Source organism: Mus musculus, chromosome 9, assembly GCF_000001635.26.
Source record: "Mus musculus strain C57BL/6J chromosome 9, GRCm38.p6 C57BL/6J".
NCBI lineage: Eukaryota > Metazoa > Chordata > Mammalia > Rodentia > Muridae > Mus > Mus musculus.
The window spans coordinates 119,758,969-119,785,809 of NC_000075.6; the positions used below are offsets into that span (position 1 = coordinate 119,758,969).

Below are 26,841 nucleotides of genomic sequence, written 5' to 3' on the forward strand. Positions count from 1 at the left end.
GCCCTTGATGTCTGTATCTGCATTTACCCAAGAGATGGATGCAGAGAGCGTCCACTTATCCTGGGCAAAATGGAACAGACACCTCCAAGGCTCTATTCACCAGTTCAGAATACTCGGAATGTGAGCAAAACTCTGTATTCACACAATTCTTTAATGTCAGTGTTTAATTCTAGTTGGAATAGGCTAGAAAAACAACATCTCAGTCCAGCAATTATTAAAGATGGAGAACTGGCTGTTTCATAGTATCACTGGGCATGAAGTTGAGCATTGGCTCTTTTTTTTTAAGTTTTAAATATTTTAATATTTATTTTTGTTGGGTGTAATGACGCATGTCTTTAATCCAAACATGTAGGTATCTATATAAGTTCAAGGTAGCCTGGTCTACACAGTGAGCTCCAGGCTACCAGAGTCACCTAATGAGACTCTGTGTTAGGAGAAAATTAAATGTATCAGTCAGACTCTCAATAATGAACATACATGTCTAATTTTCCTAAGAACTTGGGTGCATCTTGTTTTTTTAAGTTCTAAGAAAACATATATGTATTTATTATGATATTAAACATCCTGGGGTCTGGAGAGATGGCTTAATGATTAAGACTGCATACTGCTCTTGCAGAGGACCTCAGTTCATTTCCTAAGCATCTGGGTCAGATGGCTCACGAATGACTGCTCTGAGGGATCTGATGCCCTCTTCTGGCCACTGAAAGCACTGCACTCACCTAAACATACACATACACAAAGATACACATACACAAGTACTTTTTAAACAATAAAAAAAATACTTCCTTTAAGCATTAACAGGAGGCTTTTTAGAACCCTGCACCCTCAGATCATGCATCCTGCATGTGTGCTTAGAGTCAGTTGTTCTCACCAGGGGCCTTGGGATGGGCTTTTGAGGCTTCTTGGTTCCTAACTTTTTCATTGCATTGTAATATTTCTTCTGTTCTTCTGTCATAAAAATGTCTTGGCCACCTAAGTGCATGGAGATACCGACAATCAATTAGCTTCTGCTAGCCATCTTTGCCAATAAAGTCCTGAATTTTCAGTAACAATTTTAAAGTTACATGTCACTTTTATCAATAGTTCCTCTTCCAAAGGAACTTGAAAGAATCTGGACTCTGGAACCAGAAGGAAAATTGATGATAAGATAAGGGATAAAGGAGGAATGAGGTCATGTCATTCAGTTATGGCTCACTTCTTAGAACACACAGATCACACATTTTAATGAACATCATACAGAATCGTTGTAAATACTAAATACACGTCAGGCTATATAACAAAACAGTAAGTTAGCCCCAATGCCACTGCTGGAGGCTGGAAGGATGGTTCAGTGGTTAACAATGAATGGCTCTTCCAGAGGACCCAAGCTTGGATCCTAGCACCACGTCCAACATATATAATAACTCCAGTTCCTGGGAATCTCATGCCCTCTTCTGGCCTCTTCAGGTACTGCACTCATGCGTGCACCCCACACACACCTCCCCCTCTACCACCACAATAACATCTTTTTCAAAAGGAAAGTGTCCCTTGGCAGTTAAATCCAATAAGAAACACAATTGTCACTAGCAGTAAAGTACTCTTGAGACTGTAATGCATGTGTTTGCTGTGAAGACAATGAGTTAGCTGAGGATATTTCAAATATTTATTTTGTTTTCAATAATGTGTATGTGTGTTTGGGTGTGGGTATGTTCATGTGACTGTAGTTACCTACAGAAGACAGAAGAGAGCATCTAGCACCCTGAAGCTGGAGTTTATAAAGGCAGTTATGAGCTGTTCAACCCAGGTGCTGGGCATCCACCCTAAGTCCTCTGTAAGAGCTGTGTGGGCTCTTAACTCTGAGCCTCCCCTCCAGCCCCTGTGGAAATTTTAATCTGTTATATCAGAAGGGAGAGGAAGCGCCATTAGATGCCCATTTCTACAAGTGCGCTTCCTTGTAGCTTTGGACTTGAAGTAGCTCTCTCTCTGCAAAGACCTAGAAACGACAACAGGCGTCTACCAGAATGTGGTTTGAAAACCTCAGCATTCATCAACCTAAGCCTGGGACATCCTGTTGTTCCAAGTACAAAAATGCTGTCAAATAGGAGGGACTTATTTTATTTGGACCCTCATTTGGACCCAAAACTGTAATAGAAAGAAACAGATTTTTAAAATACAAATTAATAAATCCTTCAGGAAAATTAAACATAGTTGTGAATCGTATATTTAAAAAATTGGTGATCTCAGGTAAAGAACTTATTGATGTGTCTGCCCAAAAGACTTAGAAAAACAAGAACAAACCAGTAGAGGGAAAGAGACAAAGTGGATCATGGCAAAAATCAACAAAATAGAAAGAGAACAAGGCAAAGAATTTAAGAAACTAGGTCTTTGTTCTTTGAAAAGATAAGCAAGACTGAAAACCTCTTAGTCACCATTAGTCTCTCTCTATGAGAAAAGCCCAGATTAACAGAGCTAGAGAGAAGGGAGCCTTCAATGCCCACCACATACAGGGAGGCACACCCCAAAAATGCCAAAATGAAACGTATCATTTTGTGCACTAACTTAGAAAAAACAAAGTCAGACATGATAGGTAGCTCATATATGTAATCCTGGCACTTGGGAGCTGAGGCGAAGCACTGTTATGTGTTTGGTGCCAGCTTGACACAGTGAGTTCCAGGCCAGCCTGCCTCAAAAAAAGTAACAATGTTAATAGTCATAGTGAGAAGGACAAGAGGAGGGGGAAGAGGAGAGGTGAGGGAGGAGGAGGGAGGGGGGAGGAGAAGGATGAGGGGGAGGAGGGGGGAGGGGGAAGAGGGAGAAAAGGAAGAAGAAAGGGAAGAGGGAAAAGAGGAGGAGGGGGAAGAAGAAGAGGAGGAAGAGGGGGAGGAGGAGGGGGATGGGGAAGAGGGGAAAGGAAAAAGAAAAGGAAGAAGGAAAAGAGGAGGAGGGGGAAGAAGAGGAGGAGGAAGAGGGGGAGGAGGCAAAAGATAGCAGCACTGGCTAAGGTAACAAAAGTGAAAGGCATGGCAATCTGAGGAAGTACAATTTGATGAAATTTTTTTTAAGAATTTGTTCCAAGTTTTTTAGGTAAGTAACGACATCTTGGTCATGTTTGAAACCAGCCCTGTGCGCGAGTGAGAGAGCAGAGCAGGTAAAGGTGCTGCCTCACGAGCCTGGAGACCTTTGTTCAACCCCCAGAATCCACATAAGAACTGAAGGGGGGAACCGACTCCATGAAGTCCTCGGACGTCTCCATGTTCCGTGCCCACCAGCATACCACGCACATGCACATACAACGGTAATAAATGAAGTTCAAAGGTAAGTTTGAACAAAGCTTGAGAATAGCCTGGGCTTTGTTGTGAAACCCTGACTCAAAAAAAAAAATCAAAACAAGCCAGCAGACTCCAAAAACTTAACTCTTCCTAGGACTGCTCTTCATTTTTATGTGATTAAAAAAAATTTTTTTGAAACATTTTATGAATGAAATGAAACAAATCCTGTGGCCCCCGTGGGGGAGGGGGGGCATCGCCTGCAAGAGGATGCTCTTCTGTAACAAATATGATGCTGGATGCTGGGTGTTTTAGGATCATACTAGAATGTTCTTGTTCACTTTTGAAGTTTTCCATAACGTAGCAGATAAAACAAAATGCGCCGCGGTGGTTGTGATGCGCACAAGGCTTTCCAGCAGAGGTTAAGTCAGCCTGCTGCAAGGATGACACCCAAATTGCTGGTATTGATTGCAATCAGGCCACGCATTACAGAGGGGACCCGGAACTGCTCCCTCCTCCCTGAGCAGCAGACTCAATAAGGCAGCTCCACAGCAGCACTGGACTTTCCCAGCAGATGCTGAGGACAGAGGTTGGCAGGGAGGTACAGTTCAGATGAATTAGAAGAGATCAGCAAAAAAATGTAAACAAGCCTTAGCACAGTTATAAAAATCAACAACCAAGCGCTGAGCAGAGGGGTCAGAAGCGCCTTGTGCTCCTAGAGGAGAGAAAACCCAAAGGCAGAATTTGATTCCACAAAAAACTCAGGCCTGTAAAGATTTTAAAATCTATATATTAATAAAAAAAAAAAAACCAAAAGAACTGGGGTAGGGAGGGGTAGTGGGCAGTGCCTGCTCTACAAGTATGAGGACTGGAGTTTGAGTCCCCAGAACCCACATTAAAAAGCTGGGTGTGGGGCTGAGAATTGTGGCTAAGTGGTAGGGACTTGCCTAGCATGGAAAAGCCATTGGGTTTCGTCCCAAGACTGAAAAGATAAAGTTTGTGAGTGTGGAAGCACGGGCCTGCAATCCCAGCCCTGGGGAGGTAGAGACAGGCAAAATCAGTGAGGTTCAGTTTCAATGAGAGACTCTGCCTCAAAAAAATAAGGTGGAGAGACACTCAGGAAGACATGCACACAGACACAGATACATACACACACAGAGACACACACAAACAGACAAACACGGACACACAGAAACAGACAGACACACAGACACACACACAGAAACACAGACACACACACTTAGGCACACACAAAAACACACAGAGAAACATGCACACACACACACATGCATGTGCACACAAACACGATGCAAAAAGAAAGTCACAAAGTAGACTTAATAGACACTGAGCTATAACGAGGCGTGTTATGATCACTAATGACCAAGCAAAGGGATATAAAACCACAATGTAACACTTCCTGCATCTGTCTAGGACAGCCATTGTAAATGCTAGTGATGGGGTGGTGAGGACTCAGTGCCAGCCATTCTCAAATCTGGGAAGTGACTGGGCAATACCTCTAATGTTTTAATTATGGAATGTTATACTAAGAAAATAACCAGAATTTTAAGGGTGTTCATGGTTGCTTAAGCCATTGAGAAATGTAGAAATGACTTAGGTGGTTAAAACAACCCAGACAAATTATTGAATATAATTCAGCTCTCATGGGGTGTGTGTGTGTGTGTGTGTGTGTGTGTGCAGGTATGTGCATGCATTCATGTGTACACAGAGAAAAGGACACAAGGTGTCCTGTTCAATAGCTCTCCATCTTATTCCCATGAGACAGCGTCTACCACTGACTGGAGCTAGACTGGGAGCTAGCAAGTCCCAGAGGCCCTCACATCTCTGTGCCCACAGCACTAGAGCTAAAGGCGTGAGGAGCTGTGCCCAGCTTTTAACATAGGGATTTGGGATTTGAACTCAGTTCTTCATAATTGCACAGCAAGCACTCCTACCCACTGAGTCATCTCCCTAGCCCTGAAAATTCTTACAGCAAAAAATGATTTTACAAAATAGGCTATGACTATTGAGCTTATGCATTCCCAAATTAAAAGTATAAGGTAACTTAAACTCTTATATAAAATGTGTATATTTGCATGTGAGTATATGTATATATGTATACATATATGTATGGTTAATAATTTGGGGCTGCAGAAATGACTCTGTGATTAAGAGCACTTGCTGCTCTTGAAGAGGACCTAGGTTCAGTTCCCAGCACCCTCATGATGGTTCACAACCATCTTTAACTCCAGTTCTAGTGGATCTGACGCGCCGTTCTGTCATCTGTGGGCACTGCACACATGAGGCGTTTAGACATTCAAGCACACCAGCACACATACAATAAGAGTGTTGTTTTGTTTTTGTTTGGTTGGTTTTGTTGTTTGGTTTCTTAACTGGAGAGGATTATACCAAATTGTATCAAAATGATGAGGCATTGAAGAGGTCACCATTTGATGACAGATGATGATAGATCTAAAGTTTCTTTTATCTTCCTTAATTTGCAGTGTTAGCCCAGAGGCCAGTGGCTTTCAGGATCAGGCAAATAAACACTAGATTGTTACAGTGCCTGGGGCGGGAGCCTCCCTAACATCTTCTCTGCCCCAAGCATCCGTCCAGGCCGGTTCAGGAGACAAACTCAGGCTGTTGGGAGCCAGAACACAATCATCTCAGAGAGGGAAGCCTGTTTCTCTTTATTGTGTTCAACAAAATACTCTTGCGATGTTACTGAGCCGTGACGGCTGTGCACACATGCTAACTGTGTTGGTTGCTATTCTCTTCAGGGCCAATTAGTCGCAGCCCACAACTCGACAAGAACCACCTGAGTTATGACAGAGCTCAAAAACCATGTGCAAGCAGAATCCACATTCCTTGCCTTTTGTTTTGTTTTGCTTTGTTTGGTTGGTTGGTTGGTTTTGGAGACAGGGTTTCTCCGTGTAACTTCAGCTGTCCTGGAACCCTCTGGGTAGACTAGGATAGCCTTAAACTCCCAGAGATCCACCTGCCTCTGCCTCCCAAGTGCTGGGATTAAAGGTGTTCAGCACCACCCATGGTTCTTGCCCTTATCTCTGAGACCACTCTGGTGAGCTCCCCAGCTGCCCGGGAGCTCGTGAGAATGGCTGCTGCTGTGAACAACAGCCTTCTTTCTACATTAGCATCACATTCCCTGCAAGCATTGGCTGACCCCGGTGAGAGCACCCAGCCAGGCCAGCGTGCATACTTATCTTTTTCTGCTGCTGATTGAAGTTGTCAATAATAACACCGATAAAGAGGTTCAGGGTAAAGAATGAGCCGAAGATGATAAAAACCACGAAGTAAAGGTATGCGTATAGATTCGCCTCAAAGGCCGGCTGCTCATCTTTCTGTTGGGGATGTTTTTAATGAGAGAAAAACAATTACTGAAGGGAAAAAGATAAAGCTGCCCTAGCTGCCTCATTCAGAAGACCAGAGTGGATTTCCCCAGCAAGTTTAAACACATAGCATCCTGCCGGGAGTTGTGCACCTCTGGACGCCCCTTCTCTGGGTCCCTTGCTAAGCTCCAGATGCACATGGTGGGGAGATGGGAGCCAGGAGGTTTGAGCTTTTCTCCCAGACAATGAAGAGCATTAACTGATAAGAAGAAAGGGGGGAGGGATGTGGTGATATTTGTCTTCTGAAGGTCTCTCAGATGTCTCAGGGATAGGCCATTGAGATGAACCCAGCACAGGACACACCCACCTTGGGCAGAGGGGTCTGGACTTGACAGCTGTTATACAGCTGTTTCTACCCTTCCATGATGTCAACATTCTGCCTGTGGTTGTGTCTTCTCCCTTGTCAGATGCCAACGCCTGGCACACCTTCTAGGAGGTTGATTCTCAAGACACAAGAGGGGACAGACAGATGAGTAAGTGAGCAGGTAAGCTTGTGTGTGGACACTAGCTGATGACAAGCATGCTCTCCCGGCTCAGGGCGTGCCTCAGCACACACGATCCTGCTCAGCCTAGCTTCTCCATTTATTTCTCTCTCTCTCTCTGTACGTGTGCTGTCCATGGATATGTATTTGCATGTGCATGCATGTTCACACGTGTGTGTGTGTCTGTCTGTCTGTCTCTGTGTGTGTCTGCACACATGTGTGTGCACAAGTGCACAATGGCACATGCCTATGGAGACTGGAACAACTTGCAGGAACCGTCCACCATGTGGCTCAGAGGGAAGGAACTCGGGTTGTCGGGCTTGATAGCAAATTACCCACTGAGGCCCTGGCCCTCCCTCTACCTTAGGCAGAGTCTCTCATCTGAGCCCAGAGCTCACTAGGATAGCTAGTCTACTTGCTCCTAGAATCCCATCTCCACCTTCCACACACTAGAATTACAGCCAGGGAGTGTTCCCATGCCAACCCAGCATCTATGTGGATTCTGGGCATCCAAACTCTGGTCCTTATTCATGCACACATATCCTACACACATATCCTACACACATACACACAAACAATAGGTTAGAACTTAAACATTTAAACTGTATGTATGACATGCATAATTATGAGATATGAATATTACAATAGATTACAACATTAACATTAAGTCTCTACTATTAGCTTTGGCTTTCCAGGAATGAGATTTTGTTAATGTACTGAGAATTAAGCTAAGTGATTTGTTGCTATGCAGTATCAACACATAAATGCCAGTCTGTTGGGCTATGATGAAAACCGGTAGCCATGAAGACTCTGCCTCCTTGGTTCAGCATCTTTTCTGCTCCCAGACCCCCTTCCCACCCCACCCCCTGTCTGTAGCCCTGACTCCATATCAGGCATCAATGCTGGAGAGTCCTCAATACAGTGACCACAGACGTGTCATGAAATGAAATGGACAAAGCTCCCACACTGGTTGCATTCTTGACTCAACTGTCATGCTCTGCCTAACTCTCTCCTCATCCCTCCTCTGAACCAGACAAGGAACAGGAGACAGACCAGCCTGCCTGCCAAGTGCATTTCCAACTTTGAGACTCAATTCTGACTTTCTCTTTCACTGGAATTCTACAGCTGGGAGTCATGTCTACTCTCCTAACACTTCCCCAGTTCAGACATGCAGGCTTTGAAAGGTCGTTCCCTCCTGTCCATCATTTGGAGATGAACTATAGGAAAGTTGGAGCACCTTGCTATGACGCTTAGTTTCTTTCAAGCTGACACAAACTAACGCCCCCCCTCCCCCAACCCCGGGGAAGAGGGAACCTTAACTGATGATTACATCTATCAGACTGGCCTGCGGGAAAGTTCACAGGGCATTTTCTTAATTCCTCACGGATGTAGGAGGACCTAACCCTAGGCAGATGGAGCCAAACTGTATACGGAAAGTAACTGAACAAGCCAGGTGAAGTGCGCTGGCTAGTTTTATGTCAACTTGACACAAGCAAGAGTCACTAGAGAGGAGGAAGCCTCAATTAAGAAATTGCCTCCATAAGATAAGGCCTGTAGGCCAACTTGTAGGGCACAACCCACTGTGGGTGGGGCCACCCATGGGCTGGTGGTCCTGGGTGCTATAAGAAAGCAGGCTGAGCAAGCTATGAAGTGCAACGCAGTAAGCAGCACTCTCCATGGCCTCCACACCAGCGCCTGTCTCCAGGATCCTGCCTGGTTCAGGCTCTGCCTTTGCTTCTTCCCTCAATGGTGTGCTACGTAAGCCAGGCAAACCACTTCCACCCAGGTTGCTTATGGCCATGGTATTTCATCTGAGCAATGGTAACCCTAAAGAAGTTAGAGGATGTAAGCCAGATCCTCCCCCACGTCCCCCCCCCCGGGTCTCTGCTTCAGTTCTTACTTCCTGGTTCCTGCTTTGGCCAGTGTTTTATCACAGCAACAGAAACCAGGCTAGGACACATGAGGTTCTTGTTCTGGCCCCATCTCTTACATGAATGGTTTTCATTTTTTTCCCTTGACACAACAGAGGGAATGTTGGATTCTACAGAATGCTGGGGTGTCAGCCACGGAAAATATATCAGTGATCTCTTTATCAGTCCATGTCTGCACCATAATTTTGTCTCCAGAAGAACAAACAAGGGTGTGGGATAATGAAGTTGCCCTGTGTGAAGTTAGGGGCCGTCTGCAAACTCATAGTACCGCCGGTTTGAGCATAACACTCTAGAACACAGTGAGACTTTTTAACTCACCCCTCTGGAATCAACAGCTGCATTCATAATGTCCAGCCAGCCCTTATAGGTCGCCTGAAACAGAAGTAGAAAACTTGGACACAGCTGTAGACTTTTTTCATCAACAGAAGCATGCCACCCAGAAACTTGTCGAGCCCCATGGGCGGGTGGGTGTTAGCTGATTCTCCTTCCTGCCCTAGAGAGAGGTCCTCGAGAATGAACAGTCTGGATGTGAGGAGGGGTGTTGTGCCTAACCTCCGTCTTCTTCTTTCTCCCAAGACTAATGGCTTAAAAACAAAATCAATGTCTACACAATAGGCTCCTTGGGAAGAGCCAGGCAAGGTTCTTTTTGATAGCACACGTTTTCTGTGCTACCTGGCCAACACCTGGCTGCTGCTACTTGAAAAGAGAGCTCTTGACAATGTCCTGAGCTGCACCAAAGGCTCCCCCTTCTGGCGGGTGCTCTGAACAGCAAGCAAGGTAGCACAGAAGACAAAGCAAGGAGAGTAAAACCCTAAAGCAGGGGTGGGCGTTACTATGCATGAGTCACCCAGACCCGCATCAGGGCCTGTGGTGAAGGTGTTTCTGAGGACGTTTAATTGACAGCAGACTCATCTTGGATGAGCATCAGGATATGGTGAGTAAAACGAAAACAAACAAACAAAAAAAAAAAAACAAAAAAACAAAAAACAAACAAACAAAAAACCCCGCCGGTATCTCTGTCTCTTTCTACCCACTTCCTTCCAGACGGTAGAGCCCGTGGGCCCAGCTTCCTCACACTCCTGCCGCTGCATCTAGACAATTCTCACCACCATGTCTTTCCCCACCGTGGTGGTCGAGTCTCTCAAAGCATGTGCAAAACTAGCCCTGCCTTAATTTGCTTTTTCCAGGTGCTGTGGTTTGAATGGGAAATGCCCCCCACCCCAGTTCCTGTGTTTGAATACTTGGTCCCACTTGATGGTTCAGTTGGAGAAGATTATAGAACTTTTAGGGAGTGGAAACTTGCTGGAGGAAGTGTGTCACTGGGGTTGGGATTTGAGGATTTACAGCATGCCTGTAGATGTATGTAGTGTATAGGTGAGACGTGATAGCCAGCTTCCTGTTCCTCCCACCATGCTCTCCCAGCCCTGATGGACTGAATTCGCTTTAGAGCTATAAGCTAAAATAAAATCTAAGAAAGACTTTTAAAAGAAACTTTCTTTTTTTGTTGTTGTTGGGTCTTTAATCACAGCAACAGAAAAGTAACTACGGCCTAAGGTGTTTTGTCAAAGTAATGAGAAAAGTAACTAAGTTGGTGAAAAAAACTCTGCCCCGCCCCCACCCTGTAGACAGGACTAGGATCCAACCTCTCCCTTTGTGGAGTCATTGTGGTTTTAGTCATTTGTATTTTTCCAAGCTCCCTCTTCCTGGACGCAGACAGCCACAGCACTTACCACTTGCAGCAGGGCAAGGTAGGCATTCCCCACGTTGTCAAAGTTGACATTCGGGACTTTCCACGTGTAATTACTAACTAAACATTGGCTTTGGTTTGGAACATTGGAAGCGTTGAAATATTTATTTATGTCTGTTCCATTAATGCATCTTCCAAACTTCCCAGAAAAAAAATTTACTCCCAGGATACAAAATATGAGCCAGAAAATGAGGCAGACCAGCAAGACATTGAGGATGGCAGGTATGGCACTCATGAGGGCATTGACAACAACCTTGGGGAGACGAAACAAAGGAAAATGTTACAAACGGAGGCACAGGGCACATTCTCCATCTTCCCAGGGGAGACCCAGCATGCATGGCAGGGCTCCTAGAGTTCTTTTGTCTTTATTCTGAACATCCCTGCTTTCTGCTCATACGGCCACCAAGGATGACCTCAAAAGTGCCCTGTGACAATGTCGTTAGATACGTGGGGCATGTCTTTCCCCGGATGCAGGGAGGACAGAGCCATTGGTTGTCCATAGTCTTCTCACTTCTCACAGTCCAGGCCCTGGTCTGGTTGGATAGGACCCCAGTAAAGTATTGACAAAAGACCGAGGGCAACTGGCTTCTTCCGGTCCTGTTAGCTGGGTTCCCACCCATCCACCCGGGGCATGTACCTTCATTCCTTCAAACTGAGACAGTGCCCGCAGAGGTCTCAGCGCTCGCAGATTCCGGAAGGACTTCAAGTTTGGTAAGTTCGTGAGGCTGAGCCCAGACACCTGTGGAGGAGTAGGGGTGAGACTGTCTGGTGAGGATGGCACATCTGGTATAAGTTGGCAGTATTTGTAATGTTATCAAATAATGCAAAATTTTCCCCATAATGGCTATCCCAATTAAATTATTGGTAGTAATTAGAGATTTTTAATTTCTGACATTCTTTCCAACACAGCTATTCCTTGGGGGGAAAATGATTTTCAACTAGTGAATGAGGTGAACTCTCACTTTAAAATGCATTTTTGTGCTGGCTCATGAAATGAGTCTGTCATTATTCACATATGCCAGCAACCAGGGCTTCTCCTGTGAGGCTATGTCTGTGTCCTTCGCTTACCCTCGCCTTTGGCTGTCATTTCCTCATGATTTGTGTTATATATTTTATATATTATGGATAGATGTTAATATCTGTCAGGTACACAACAAATACAAAGTCCTGGAATCCAATTTGTCTTTAATTATAAGTTTAGCACTCCTGAGAAGAACAAAAAAGTTCTACATTTTAGTAGAGATGGACTTATATATTTCTGTGCTTTAGGTTCATGTTTTTCTACTCCAAAATTATTATAAAAATCATCATCTGGATTCTTTTAAACTTTTTTCCATTTATTGATTCATTTATTGTGGGAGGGCGGGCATTGTATGGAGGTCAGAGGTCAGAGGATGGCTTGTAGGCGTTAGCTCTCTTCTACCCTACAGACTCTGGGGATTGAACTTGGGTCATTGAGTTTGGTGGCAAGCACCATTACCTGCTGAGCTATCTCGGTGGCCCCCAGTGTATGCAATCCTGATTGATTTGTATGTAATCTTGGTGGTTTTAATAAAAATGGCCCCCATAGGCTCATATATTTGAGTGCTTAGTCATCAGGGAGTAGAACTGTTTAATAGGATCAAAAGGATTAGGAGGTGTGGCCTTGTTGGAGGAAGTGTGTCACTGGGGTGGGTTTTGAGGTTTTGAAAACCCATGCCTGACCCAGTCTTGCTCTCTCCCCTGTGGATCAGGATGTAGCTCTCAGCTACTGCTCCAGCACTAGGCCTGCCATGCCTACCTCTGTGCTCCCTACCATATCGCCGTGCTCCCTACCATACCACCGTGCTCCCTACCACAACAACGGACTAAGACGATACTGGTAGCAAGCCCTGGTTAAATGTTTTTCCTTATAAAGTTTGCCATGGTCGTGGTGTCTCCTCACAGTGGTAAGACTGTGTCACAAATGAGGAGACAAGAAGTTTGCAGGATCAATTCCTTGTTTCAGGCATGGAGCTGACAAGCTGTGAAGCTAGGATCCTCTCTACAGTCTATTTAGTGTCAAGACCAGTGCTGGGACTCACCCCCGGAGAGCCTCCTTTGAGAGTCATAGGTACAGGATTATTAATTTATTTTTGGTTGTTTATCTCTGTTCTTGAGTTTTTGTTCTGACTGCTTTCTTAGCAAGACTGCACTGGTGTTGGGCTGGGCCTGCAGTCCCAGCAGACAAGAGGTAAACTGGGAAGGAGAACTGGGGTTCTAGGTCATCCTCAGTTACACAGAGCATAACTGAGCCACAGCCTGGGCTACAGGAGACCCTGCCTCAAAAACGAATGAACAGGTTGCACATGGTCTTGTTTGGACAGTTTGCAGCTTCCCTCTTCTATTCTTCATAACAATTTGATTAATGTTGAATTTAATAAAACTTAGTAAAACTTGCCTGTACAAACCACCTGTGCCTACTGGTAATTCTTGACTGTGCCTTTAGACCACTCTTTGATATAATTAGGGATTGCTGTTAGGTTTACACTATCTATTTTGAATTCATGATATTTATAATCTTCATTTGGATGCTCTTGTCTTTGTGGGTATGCACATTGTACATATGCAGCATGCGGAGGTCTGACTTCAACATTAGTGTCTTCCTCAATCACTCTCCACCTTAGGTTTTGAAACAAAGTGTCACTGAACCAGAGCTCACCAACCCAGCTAGGTAGCCTCAGGGTCCTCAGATCTCTGTCTCCTTAGAGCTGGGATTATCTCGCTGTGTTTGCCTGTCTTTTGGCATGGGAGCTGGAGATCTGAACTCAGGTCTTCATGTTTGCGCATCAAGTACTCTGCCAACCAAAGCACCAGCCCAGCCCCTTCGCTACCGTCTTAAATAGGAGTGGAGTTTGTAAGACGGCGTATGTGTGATGTACCCGTGAGAGCCTTGCACCCAGGAGGGAGACTTACTAGGTCTGATTCTCAGCTCTGATGCTTCCAGGAAGCATCAGCCAGGAAGTCTTGAGCAGTTCCTAGCCTTTCTGGGTTATTTTCTTTCTCTGAATTCAGGGGAAATAAAAGTCCCTTTCTCAGAGAGTGACTATGACAAGTAGGAGGAGGAAGAAGACTTTTGGCACAGATGGCAGAAAATGTGGCTGTTGGAAGTTTTTGTTTTCCTCTCCAAACATGACATGGTGCCATCTTGGGTTTTGTACCTGGTGGCCACGGAAACTAGAGCAGCCTGATAAAGTGCTGGCCAGGTCTATGGGCACTTCCTAGAGAGTGGAAGAAGAAGGGAGACCTGTGAATCCCTTACCTGAGATCCTTCTCCCAGCACAGGTGATCTTGGGAGATGCTAGAGTATATAGGGAGTGGAAGGGTGACTGACAGCAGGGCTCCATGAGACACCTTCCTATAGATGGGGCGGGACTCTGCCGTGATGCAGATGTTCTAGGTCACCCACAGTCCGTGAGAAAGCCCAACGGACTTAGTGTCACCAAGTTGGACCTGGAAGTTGTCCTTTAGAATATTGGTGCCTATCTGGGGTGAGCAGACAGGTGTTAGTTGTTTCTCTTGGGAAAAGCTAAAGCCATGGTGGTGCAGAGGAAGCATCCGGATGCGGCCACTACTGCTATTGTTAACGTTAGCACTACAGCCCTGCTCACCACTGGTCTGCTCTATGTCCCGAAGCAGGCTGTTAACTGGAGCTGCGGGATTCTTTCTCTGTGAGGTGGCACATGGCAGATGGCAATGCCACAGAAATCGAATCTGCCTCATGATCTGGCTACTGGTCTGTTTTGAGAAGTCTTTAAAGATAAAAAATAATAATAATAAAATAAAGTTGGGTGGGGTGGGAGGTCTGGGGAGGTAGCTCAGTGGTTAAAGTGCTTTCCCTGCAAGCATAAGGTCCAGAGTTTGGATCCCCAGAGCTCTTGTGAATGTTAGGTGGGTGTGGTCTCCCACATGAAATTCTAGCCTCAGAAGGCAGAGAGGCAGGGGATCCCCAGAGCATGCAGAGCAGCCACATCAGTGAGCTCTGGGTTTGATTAAAAGACCTTCCTGAATAATAAGATGGAAGAGCAAGCACTGAATGGTTCCTGACATCAATCTCTGACTTCCATGTGCACACACGCATGCACACACATGTTTATGCATACAAAAACATGCATACATACATGTACACCACACACATTTGAAAATGTAAAAGGGAAAAAAGTTAGAAGGAGAAGGAAAGATAGAGGATGCCTGAAGTTCCTCTGGGTTGGACACAAGCATGGTTCAGAGAGTGAGGTGGAGGAGGCTGTCATGGAGACGCTTGGTCAGTGTGTTTACAAAAGGCAAGTATGAGAGGCAGGGCCCACGGGGGCTGGAGCACAACAGTGGACAGATGACAGCCAGCGGTAAGTACTGTAATGGTGCTCAGGATATTGAGAGTCACCCATATGAGGACAGGCAGGGCAGCCCCCATGCAGTTCCCCACTCTGATCCCTGCCCCAACCGGAATAGGGCACAGAGACAGCAAACTTACCACCACAATGAGGAAATCGAGCCAGCACCAGGCACTGGTGAAATACTTCCGGAATCCAAAGGCCACCCACTTCAAAATCATTTCCAGGAGAAAAATAAATGTGAAAATATTATCGGTACACTTCAGTAATTTTTCAACTTGGGGCCGGCTGGGAAGATTGACATCTTCGAATATCTGAAAGAACAGAGCATAACCGTCGGCTGGGCTGAATGTTTGCAGAGCTCCTTGGTTTAGAATTTTTCATATTTTCTATGGATAAGAACTAGTGGGTGTCTTGATGACAAGGTCTTGCTATAAACAGAATAAGGCAGGTCTTTTCCAATAAAACGATTGCTTGTTGAATGATATGGAAAATTCCATGTCCATATTTCTGTTACCCTGGTGATCTTGGGGTCTCTCTTCACTGGCCCTCTATGATGGCTAATGTGGTCAAGTTAGCAGATCTGGAATTACCAAGGTGATGACACCCTTCTGGGCGTGTTTGTGACAAACTGTATTTGAGTAACTGAAGTGGGAACAAAAACCCTTACTATAGGTGTTTCTACCCTATGGGCTCTGATTTTGAACTAAACAAAGAAGAGAAATGAAATTTAAGGCCACATAGTCTGTCCTCCTCCTTTCTTCCTCCTCCTCTTCCTCCTCCTCTTCTTCTTCCTCTCTCTCTCTCTTCCTCCTCCTCCTTTTCCTCCTCCTCCTCTTCTTCCTCTCTCTCTCTCTTTCTCTCTCTCTCTTTCTCTCTCTCTCTTTCTCTCTGCTTCATGACTGTGCATGCAGTGTGACCCCGCTGCCTCATGCTCCTGCTTCCGTGACAGACTGAACCCTCAAAGTGTGAGCCAAAATAAAACTTTTCTCTCCATGGTGACGAATCCTAATTATCAACACAGTCTTGACGTTAACTGTAATTGACACAGCCTTGAACCACCTGGGAAGAGAATCCATGACAGACTGTACAGAGGAGGTTGGCCTGTGGACCTGTCTGTAAGGAATAGTCTTGATGACAATCATTAGTGTAGGGAGAGCCAGCCCACTGTGGGCGGCACCATTCCCTAGGCAGGGAAGGCATCAAGGATTGTATGTGCAGAGTGGGCACCAAGCAAGCATGGATGCGCTCATTTCTCCCTGCTCTTTACTGAGTACGGAGCCTGTTAGGTCTGTGGCCTGTGGGCCTACTAGCTGCTTCAAGTTAGGAGCTGAATAAATCCTTTTTCTTGAAAGCTCCTGCATTTTTATTGTAGCAACAGAAACAAAATTAAAACATGCCCTTAAGTTGCCTCTTTTGAGTGTTTTCCACATCAGTGAGAAAAGCAACTGTTATGTCCCTCGATATAAGATCATCTTCCTACACGTGAGACCACCAAGTAATTGTCTGGGCTTCCTAATTCTTTCAATTCTCACCAAATGTATCTTTCCAGTTTTCCCAGAAATACTCGTGGCCTAGACCTCCACTTTAACCCTCCAGGTCACCTCAACAACTGTACTCAGTGCCTTCTCCTTGCTTCCCAAATTCTATACTCAGCAAGCCCATCATCTCCCATGACAAACACCCTTGCCCATTCACCACACACACATACACACACATACACAAACGCACATACCACATATAAGTCATACCATATACATACACACACACCACATATACACAAACACATGCATACACACAAATGCACACATCACATGTACATTTACACTATACATGCACACACACATCACACACATACCACACCACCCACACACATAAACACATATACATACCACATGCAAGCCATACCACATACATACACACCATTCACACATACATGCACACGCATGCCACATATACACACCACACACATACACAAACACATAAAGCACACATACACTTATACTATACATGCACACACACACTACAGATAATATCATTTTATAACTGTTTTGTGACACACTGAAATTGAGAAGCTCTGAACCAAGCTCTTAGTACAAATTTCTTTGACTGTCAAATATCCATTAAGTGTGGTTATGGAAATGAGACCGGATGATGACCCTTTTCTATGCAACATCCAAACATTTCCCTCGCCTGCTCTGTGTGTGTGTGTGTGTGTGTGTGTGTGTATGTGTGTGTGTGTGTGTGTGCCTGTGATTCTGCAAGACCTGTAGAGTTAGGGTATGATCTATCATTTCAGCCTTCATAAAGTAAGAATGGAAGAAATGACAGGGAGAAAGGGGCTTGTAAGTAACCCTGCTCAAGACACTTAAGGAGATACTGAAAGTGGGCGGAAGGTAGGGCCAAGGTAGGGCCACATCCTTCAAAAGAATCCAACCAACCCACTTCCACCTACCACAGTGAGTTTTGACTAGAAAAAGTCCTTGTGTTGTTAGATAGTGAAATATCTCCCACAGGCCCCTGTATTTGGTTCCCAGCTGCTCTGGCTGGTTTGGGGGAATGGTAGTTCTGGAAACTTTGGGAGGTTGGGTGAACTTGAAGAAGTGTAACTCTTGTAACCCTGAGCCTACAAGTTTACAGCACCGTCCCACTTCCTCTTAGCACTCTTTTCTGATTTCTGATCCCTGGCATTGTGAGCAGCAGCCTCAGGTTCCCGCTGCGTGGCAGAGAGCCATTCCTCACGAAGTTTGGCTGCACCTTGAACTATGAGCTAAGATACACCTTCCTGAGTCACTCACGCCGTGGTTTTGGTCAAAACAGGGTCAAGAGTCAGAGGCACATCTCTGTGTGTCGTCTCTCTCCTCTTGGTTCCTACTCAGCCTTGTGAACTTGGAGGAGCTGACATTCTATGGCAAAGTGTCCTGTTCCTACAAGGCTGGGCTGAGCTCTGATTCCTGCTCTGAGCCCATCACTTACAACTGTGGTTTATAAATAATCGCTGCACCCGTCTTCCCATCTGGACTCCATGCTTCTGGAGGCCAGAGACGTGCTCATCTACATTACCTGTCTGTAGCAGACAGGCAAATCTGGATAGCATCACAGGCTCACTTTCTCTCTTGAAAGCTTAGCCACAGGCTAGCTAAGCAGGTCAGAGATACACCTGGATTGCCAGGGCCAAATTTTAATAAGTGGCTCTTGTCACTGCCATGCAATTGTCCAGACCCAACCTTCTCAGCGTCTAACACCCACACATCACCTTGGGAACTTATTAGTTGTCCAGTGGTTTGGAAAGGTCTCAAGACTCGGCTTTTTGAACAAGCTTTCCAGTGGTGTTGATGGTGTTGGACCTTAGTCTGTAGGCAATGGTAATGGGTTGGATTTTTCTTATTCTCTTCTCTACCATGTACAGTGAGATGGGTCAATCTTTCTCCTGTTGTTCTCTACATGGCATGTTCTGTCCTGCTCTCCCCAGCCTACACCTGTCTCTCAGAGTGGGAGAGAGAACTCTACCTGCTGCTGGTAGGTCTCTCTGCTTGTGTCTTCTTTCCCTGACACCACCTATCTGTCTGTGGCCTTCTGACAGCCTTCCTGCTGCTTGGCACCATTGAAAAAAGTAAAATAAATGCAACCGTGGTGTTCATGACACACAATCAGGGAGAAGCCATTGCCAAAGACTCACAGCCCAAGTCCTTCAGTGGAGTTCCCCGGATGGTTCTAGAGAAACCTGCATTTTTGTGTGGGGAACAATTTTTTGTGTTGTGTGTAAGGCCTTGTGATTTATGCTGCTGCCAGTCCCTGGGGAGCACGTGCCTGTCCTCCTGTTCTTTCTCTTAGAGGTCACATAGGTATAAAGCATTAGACGGAAGGCAAGGGACTTAAGAACAAGGTACGTCAGTGGCATCTCCGTTTGCTACAAACTAATTTCGAAATGATCTGTCACTCCAGATCTAGAAAGGTTCTGTTTACTTAGCATGACTTCTAGCACAAGTTTAGCTTCATGTTTGAGCCTCGAGGAAAGGCTCACAGAGAAGGAGAGGGAGACAGGAAACTGAGGAGAGGGAGGTAAGGAAAGGGGCCACCAGATATAAGTGACATGGGAAGAGCTGGAGAGAGGACAGCGTGACTGGCAGGAGTGAGGAGGGAACAGAAAGGCACCGGAGAGCCTGACTCAGACTTACGTGTCTGCCTCAGTAGGATTCACAGGGCACCTTAACCAGGAAGAATCACAAATAGGACACAGTGTCTCCATGTCCCTTAAGGGGCTACAAGTAATGCGAAATGTCAGAGCCACTGGTTTTATCCGGATCTGTTCCCAGTAGCCCATCCTGTAATATCTCGTCTTAGAAAGCAACACTATAATCTTCAGGGGAAATGAGGGGAGGAACCGTCTGAAGGAGGAGGTACGTGGATGAAGCGGAGGTATCTAGGAATCCTCCAGAAACACGGAGCAGGTGGGCAAACCAAGTTCAAGGGCTAGACATTAGAAAGTACTTTCAAGAACTGGTCTGAGGTAGCCCCTTGACCAGGAAAGCATCTTCAGGCTGGGAACCTCGGTCTAGACATTGTGTGAAACCCTGCTCAGCGAGGCACCAGCAGTGAACACCCTCCCTTTGCTGCCCTTTCCCACAGCCACCCCATGAGGCAGTGCCCCCAGCTGCCCAGTCTCCTCTCCAAGAGCATCCTTTACCAGTGCTCCACTGCTCAGCAGGATTTCCCACAGCCACCCCTCGAGGCAGTGCCCCCAGCTGCCCAGTCTCCTCTCCAAGAGCATCCTTTACCAGTGCTCCGCTGCTCAGCAGGATGACAAAAATTATGAAGCTCTCAAACCAGCTATGCTTCACGATTTGGTAGCAGGTTTTCCGAAGATTCCACCACAGGACCCAGGGGGACTTTTTTTTGATTGTTTTGCAACATAGAAAGATACAACTGAGGCCTGGAAGGAAACATTTGTAGCATTAGTTTCAGGCGCGGGTTGCCTTTAGCCACCTCGCTTCTCACTCCTCTTCATGTCCCTTGCCTTGTGAACTGCAGCATCTCCCCCCACCCCCGTCAGAAATGGGGGTGGGGCTCTCAGCTCTGCTAGCCAAAAGGAAGAGGTGAAGCCACAAAGTATCATCTCTAAGGCAAGTTCCACTTGCCCTGCACCATCTCTCTAAAGGCGATATCCTCAGGTTAGCCCACTGGTTCTCATTGAAGGATGAGCCACAGGCAGCAGAGCCAACTTGCTCAGTTGAGCTTAAGCTAGATCTGCTGACCCCTCATTGATACCATTTGCAGGAACAAAGCCATCTATCTGCAGCAAAGACGCCTAGCCGTGTCAACTCACGTGTGTGTGTGGGGGGGGGGGCTGCTTATCATTGCATGCCGACGATGATTTGTAGTTATTAACTGTGCCAATTATAATTGTGGGGTGGGGAGGTATGTAAAATACAAGTAGTGTCCACGGGGTTTCAAGAAATGAGGTGAGGGCTTCCAAGGCTTTGTGGACTCAAGGCACACATGGGAGAACTTGATCAAATAGCCTCTGCCCTCACCATGCATGTCTTTACCACAGAGCACGGGGTCCGTCATACTTTATTCCCTTCCTCTCTGTCTGTTCTGATACTAGATGTCCTAAGGACGCTACACCGTGGCTGACACATTGGCCCTGCAAGTTTTCTGAGACAGGATTTTCCGTGTCCAATCACTAAAATATTAGGGCAGCAGGAGGCCTGTGATTGGACAGGGAAAAGGGAGGCAGAGCTAGGAGTGGCAGAGACAGACTTGAGTCTCAGGGGAAGGAAGGAGGTCAAGATGGAGGCAGATGTGAACCAGCATGGCTTTAACCAGTCACGGGTAGTTATGATATCATAAGGTTAGAATAATTGGGATAAGAGTTTATCATTATCAATTGGTTCTAAAATTATTATATTGGCATTTGTAAATTGAGAATTTTTATTACATAAATCTGATTGGTTAATTATAAGATTCAAGAGTTTTGTTTCGGGCTAGAGAGATGGCTCAGTGGTTAAGAGCACTGGCTCCTCTTCCAGAGGTCCTGAGTTCAATTCCCAGCAACCACATGGTGGCTCACAACCATCTGTAATGGGATCTGACTCCCTCTTCTGGTATGTCTGAAGACAGCTATAGTGTACTCCTATAAATAAATAAATAAATCTTTAAAAAATAATAATAAAGTCATTTTTAAAAAAAAAAGTTTTGTTTCTATTGGGTTGTGGCAGCTGACCGCAGTGTAGATGGTCGTTGCTTGGGGCTGGCATGGTAGAGAAGGGAACTCGAGAACTCTGGCCCCTCCAGAGAGTTGGCGGGCAGAGAGAGTAGCCCTGCCCCACCAGAGAGACCACCGAGTTGAGATCACCTGGCTGGAGCCATGTGGTCTGCCAGTTGTCAGCGGTAGTGCAGGAAGCCTGTGGATCCATTTTTTAATATTTCCCACAACAGTTCTCCAGAAGAGCTTTTTGGATCTTCACTCTGTTTATTGGGCTGTGTGGATGGATCATACCTAAACCAAGAGTTTCTTGAAATCCCCTCTACTAGAATCTAATTATCTAATGATAGTAGTGATAGAAAGGAGGCAGCCACCCAAACCACAGAGCTGCGGAGAATGGAGACCCCATTCAAAGGCTATGTGCAAAACTACGACCACTTACCCTTGGGAAAGCATCGATCTGGTTGCTTTTGGGGGGAAACTGTTTTCTGTAAATTTCTAAAGATATCATTCAGGTCTATTGTGCTGCATTCTGAGAGCATGCTTGCCGCATCAGACTTCTGCATGTGAGAAGAGAGGGAGGAGACAGTCAGTTGCCAAAATGGCCAAGCCAACCAGGCAGAGGTTTCAGGATGTAAGGATGTTAGGACACACCACTCCTGTTGGGACTTCTTGTTAAGTTCTCTGCCAACATTGCTGCAGGGGAAAATTACCTCATTTCCGTGGCTAAGGAACAGTCGGGTACATGTGTGCACATTAGCTCAGCCCTTCCCTCCAACAAATCACACCCTAATAGGCTGCCAATTGGAGCGGTAGGTAATAAGAAAACTACTCTACTGAGACTAATTTTCAGCTGTCCCAACTCATAGGATATATATCAGTGGCTCTGGTTGACTTAATCCTGTAGGAGACATTTCAGCAATGCCTAGAGACATATTTTTTTAAATAAATAAATAAAACTGTGTGTGTGTGTGTGTGTGTGTGTGTGTGTGTGTGTGTGTTTTCAGGCCAGAGCACATTCTTAGGTGTTATTCCTCAGGATCTGGACACCATGGCTTTTTTGAGACAAGAGTCTCTCATTGGCCTGGAGATCACCAAGTGGCTAGTCTGGCTGACTAGTGAGCCCCAGGTCTCTTCCTACTCCTGCCTCTCCGATGCTGGGGTTCCAGGCATCCACTACCATGCCTGGCTTTTTCCTGTGGTCTCGGGAGATCAAGCTTCGGGCCTTATACTCGCTGCCAGCAATCTACCAAGTGATCCATCTCCCCAGAACTGGAGACATTTTTAATTATCAGAGCTAGTGGGATACTCCTGATATCTAGTAGAGGCCGAGGATTACAGGTAGGCATCCTAAAATTCACAGGAAAGCTCACCACAGTGGGCCATTCTCTTGCCCCAGATGTTCACGTAGCAAAACTGAGAGGCACTGATTCACACACTTGTTTAAGAATCTACCCTGGCAATCATTTCTCCGTTCATTCTGCTGTTGCTCCACAGTCCTATTCTGGAGACTCTGTGTGGAGGAGTCACGTGCTCCTCCCAACCATACCCTGGGCCCATTACCTTTCGAGCACTCTGTATGGTTAAATTCGGATCTTCTTCGGAAAACACTTCCATTTCAACCCCGTGGTCATCTGGGCTGGGGAGCCGCTTGGTCTTCAGAGGGAGGTCACAGGCCTGACACAGAGAAGCCCAGAATGAAGTTAACATTGCTCTGGACAGATCACTTGGCATAAAGTGGGTTTGAATTCTGTCCCTGAAAAGCCCAATGTGGAAATATACTGGGAAAAATACTGGCTAGAACAGGAAGAGGAATGCATTGTCAAGTTCCTTAATCGCAACAGTATGATTCCGGTGTAAGACTCAGCCTATCCAATTAACTCAAAGATGCAAGTGTGTGTGTGTGTGTGTGTGTGTGTGTGTGTGTGTGTGTGTGTGTGTGTGTGTTTGCATGGAAAGGTCTAAGGTCTTTCTGAATTATTTTACCACCATACTTTTGAGACAGAGTCTCTCACTGAATTCAGAACTCACCAATTGTGTAGACTGGCTGGGCAGTAAATGACAGGGATTCCTGTCCCCATCTTCCCAATGATTTCAAACTACAGGCACTTAGCAGCATGTTGTTTTGTTTTAACATATGTGCTGGGGATCCAAATTGAGCCACCTCCCGGAAGCAATATGAGATTTAAAATATTTTAAAATGCATCCATTCAACTCAACAGCTAACTAATAAATCACTTAATAAACGATACTGGTACTTGTTGCCACAACTTAGTTAAAAAGTAAAATTTGCAATTACATGAATAAACAGAGAGTAAGAAAGATGAAAAGTAATTTTTATCCTTTGAATACAGAGGGTTTCTTAGCAACTTAGCATGATGTCACCTTGGCAAAATCTAGCACCACCTGGGATATGGGCCCTTGGCATGCCTCTAGGAGATTATCTGGGACTGTTAATGCAGATGGGAAGATGACCCACTGTGGGCGCCATCATCCCCTAGTTGGGATCCTGGACTGTGTGAGCGGAGGAAGGGAGCTGAGCAGCAGCGTGCATCACTCTCTGCCTCCTGACTGTGGATGTGATGTGAGCGGCTGCTTCAAGCTCCTTCTGCTTCCTCTGTGCCACCATGGTGATGGTGCACATCCCCATGAGCTGTGCGCTGAGACAAACCCCCTCCTTTAGTTGCTTTTGTCTGAGCATTGCATTACAGCAACAGAACAGGAAGCTAAAACACACGGGAAGTGAAAAGCTGTGGCAGTTTATGTATGCTTGGCACTACTAGGAGGTGTGGCCTTGTTAGAGTAGGTGTGTCACTGTGGGTGTGGGCTTTAAGACCCTCACCCTAGCTGCTTGGAAGTCAGTATTCTGCTAGCAGCCTCCGGATGAAGATGCAGAACTCTCAGCTCTTCCTGCACCATGCCTGCCTGGATGCTGCCATGTTCCTGCCTTGATGATAATGGGCTGAACCTCTGAACCTGTAAGCCAGCCCCAATTAAATGCTGTCCTTAGAAGAGTTGCCTTGGTCATGGTGCCTGCTCACAGCAGGAAAACCCTAACTAAGACAGAAGCATAAAGAAAGGAAGAGCAGCACGTCTTAAAGACAGAAGGTTTGTTGTGATCTGCAAGGACATCTAAACACAGCGTGTGGTGGCTGGTCCTGGGTATCAACCTGGCAACATCAGAACCAGCGATAGGCTGAACTGCGGTTACTCCGTGGGGGCTTTTCTGACACCTCCCATCATGCTGCAAACACAGCACCCATTAACTCTCCTAAGATTGGCCTCGTGTGTCCAAGAACATATACATTTTATAAATGCATATCCCTAAGCAACACATAGAACACAGCGGGTGCCAAGTGCCCCGTGGTGACTGTACATTCCACCTGCATCTCGTGTGACGTGCGGACCTTCCATACCTGAGCTTCCTCACTAGGCTGTGAGGTAGGTGAGGCATCACATTCACCACAACATTCCATATCGTCCTCTTCTTTTGCCAGTGGGGCCAGTGGAGCCCCGGCCTGCCCAGTGTACAGAGTCATTTCTGAATCATACTCCTTCCAGGACCTTGTATCCAGGGTGGCTGTGTCTCTACTCTCACCAGCAAAGCTTTCTGTTGCCTCATTTGGCTTTGGCGAGTTTTGCCTCCTGCATCTCTTGCAACAGAAATTCTGAAGAGCGCGCGCCATGAAGTAGAACGCTCGGCTGAACCGATCCAGGGCTAGCTGCACTTTGGTTTTCCTGGTCTCTCCTTCTGGGTTCCCATCCTTTTCCTCATTGCTGAAGGAATTGAGCAGCAAGGCAATGAAGAGGTTAAGCACCTGGGGTGAGTAATAAGGGAAGCTTAGCGGAGGAAGAGGTGCTTTGAGCTCCTAGAACAACCTTTCCCTCAAAGCTCAACCTAGTCAAACGAGACTTCCTGCTCTCTCCCAACAATGCCTTCCTACACAGGAAGTGGCAAGATGGAGCCTGAGGTAAAAAGAAAGACAAGAGACGCAGAACAGGCAAGATGATGGATACATACATAGGGAAGGGTGCATCCAGAAAGGATTATACTGAGAAAACCCAGACTTAGAAAGACTAATACCATGTGATCTCTCTCACACCAGATCCTACTCCTAAGGCTTTTTAAATGAGTGTGTATGTGGGCACGAGTGTAGGCATCAGTCGTGAAATAGAAAGGAAACTACAAGAGAGAGAAAGTGGTGATTTTAAAAAGGGCAGAGGTAATGATAGAATACAGGTAACACAGAAGAAGGATCCCACTGGGCTGAGAGGGCAAGAGTTTAGGAAGACGGCTCGGCAGTTAAAGTTCATGTCCCCAGGAATCCACATAAATGCCAAGTGGGCATGGAAGCCACCTGTGATTCCAGCCTCAGAGACAAAGCTAGGAAATCTCTGGAGCAAACTGGCCAGGCAGAGCAGCTCTGTCTGAGAACTCTGGGATTGACTGGGAGACCCTGCCTCAAAGACCAAGACGGAAGCATGGTCTGACATCACCTCAGGGCCTCTACACACTCCCAACACACACACCCAGGCATACGCGTGTACCTGCATATACAGGTGCCTACACACATGTGAACCAGCATACACATTCAAGTGGCATACCACACACACATGGAAATAAGAAAGAGCCCTCTATGTTATGTACATAAATGTCATAATTAATTTTATTATGTTTTGAATACTAATTTTTCTTTTTTTGGTTTTTCGAGACAGGGTTTCTCTGTATAGCCCTGGCTGTCCTTGAGCTCACTTTGTAGACCAGGCTGGCCTCAAACTCAGAAATCCGCCTGCCTCTGCCTCCTGAGTGTTGGGATTAAAGGTGTGTGCCACCACACCCAGCTACTAATTAATTTTTAATTTAACATTAGTTTTTACTTTTTACTCCTCTGTGTGTCTGTGTCTGTGTGTATATGTCTCTGTGTGTCTGTGTCTGTATGTGTCTGTATGTGTGTCTGTGTGTATCTATATGTGTATCTGTGTGTGTCCATGTCTATGTGTGTCTGTATGTGTTTATGTGTGTGTCAGTGTGTGCGTCAGTGTCTGTGTGTGTCTAGGTGCGTCTGGGTGTGCATGCAGTGTATACCCAGATGCTCATAGGAGGCATTAGAAGCTGGAGCTACAGGCAGGTGGCTGTAAGCCGCCCTCAGGGGGAAAGTGCTTGAGGGGTGAATAGATCTCCTCATAGACCTTCAGCTTTGCCAGCAGAAGTCCTCTCTCGGGACCTTTGCTCAAGTTCCCCTCCCTTCCTGAATTGTATCTGTGTTTTCTTTAAAATACACACACACACACAACACACACACACACACATATATATATTTAATGTATGACTACACTGTATCTGTCTTCAGACACACCAGAAGAGGGCATCAGACCTCATTACAGATTGTTGTGAGCCACCCACCATGTGATTGCTGAGAATTGAACTCAGGACCTCTGAAAGAGCAGTCAGTGCTCTTAACCGCTGAGCCA

General features: G+C 46.0%; 1 protein-coding gene across 2 annotated transcripts in view; it reads right to left on the reverse strand.

The window, feature by feature from the left end:
* Positions 1 to 26,841, reverse strand: part of Scn11a (sodium channel, voltage-gated, type XI, alpha) — a 71,694-nt gene that overhangs the window by 5,206 nt on the left and 39,647 nt on the right. Inside the window, exons 16-25 of one of the 2 annotated variants that reach the window (NM_011887.3) lie at positions 24,786 to 25,187; positions 22,933 to 23,046; positions 21,812 to 21,929; positions 19,940 to 20,094; positions 15,302 to 15,475; positions 11,447 to 11,548; positions 10,793 to 11,062; positions 9,381 to 9,434; positions 6,464 to 6,601; positions 872 to 976 (exon numbers count right to left, since the gene is read on the reverse strand). In NM_011887.3, the coding sequence (NP_036017.3) occupies positions 872 to 976; positions 6,464 to 6,601; positions 9,381 to 9,434; positions 10,793 to 11,062; positions 11,447 to 11,548; positions 15,302 to 15,475; positions 19,940 to 20,094; positions 21,812 to 21,929; positions 22,933 to 23,046; positions 24,786 to 25,187 (1,632 nt within the window). Of the gene's footprint in view, positions 1 to 871; positions 977 to 6,459; positions 6,602 to 9,380; positions 9,435 to 10,792; positions 11,063 to 11,446; positions 11,549 to 15,301; positions 15,476 to 19,939; positions 20,095 to 21,811; positions 21,930 to 22,932; positions 23,047 to 24,785; positions 25,188 to 26,841 lie in introns of both variants that reach the window. The other variant, XM_017313362.2, reaches the window with a different exon arrangement.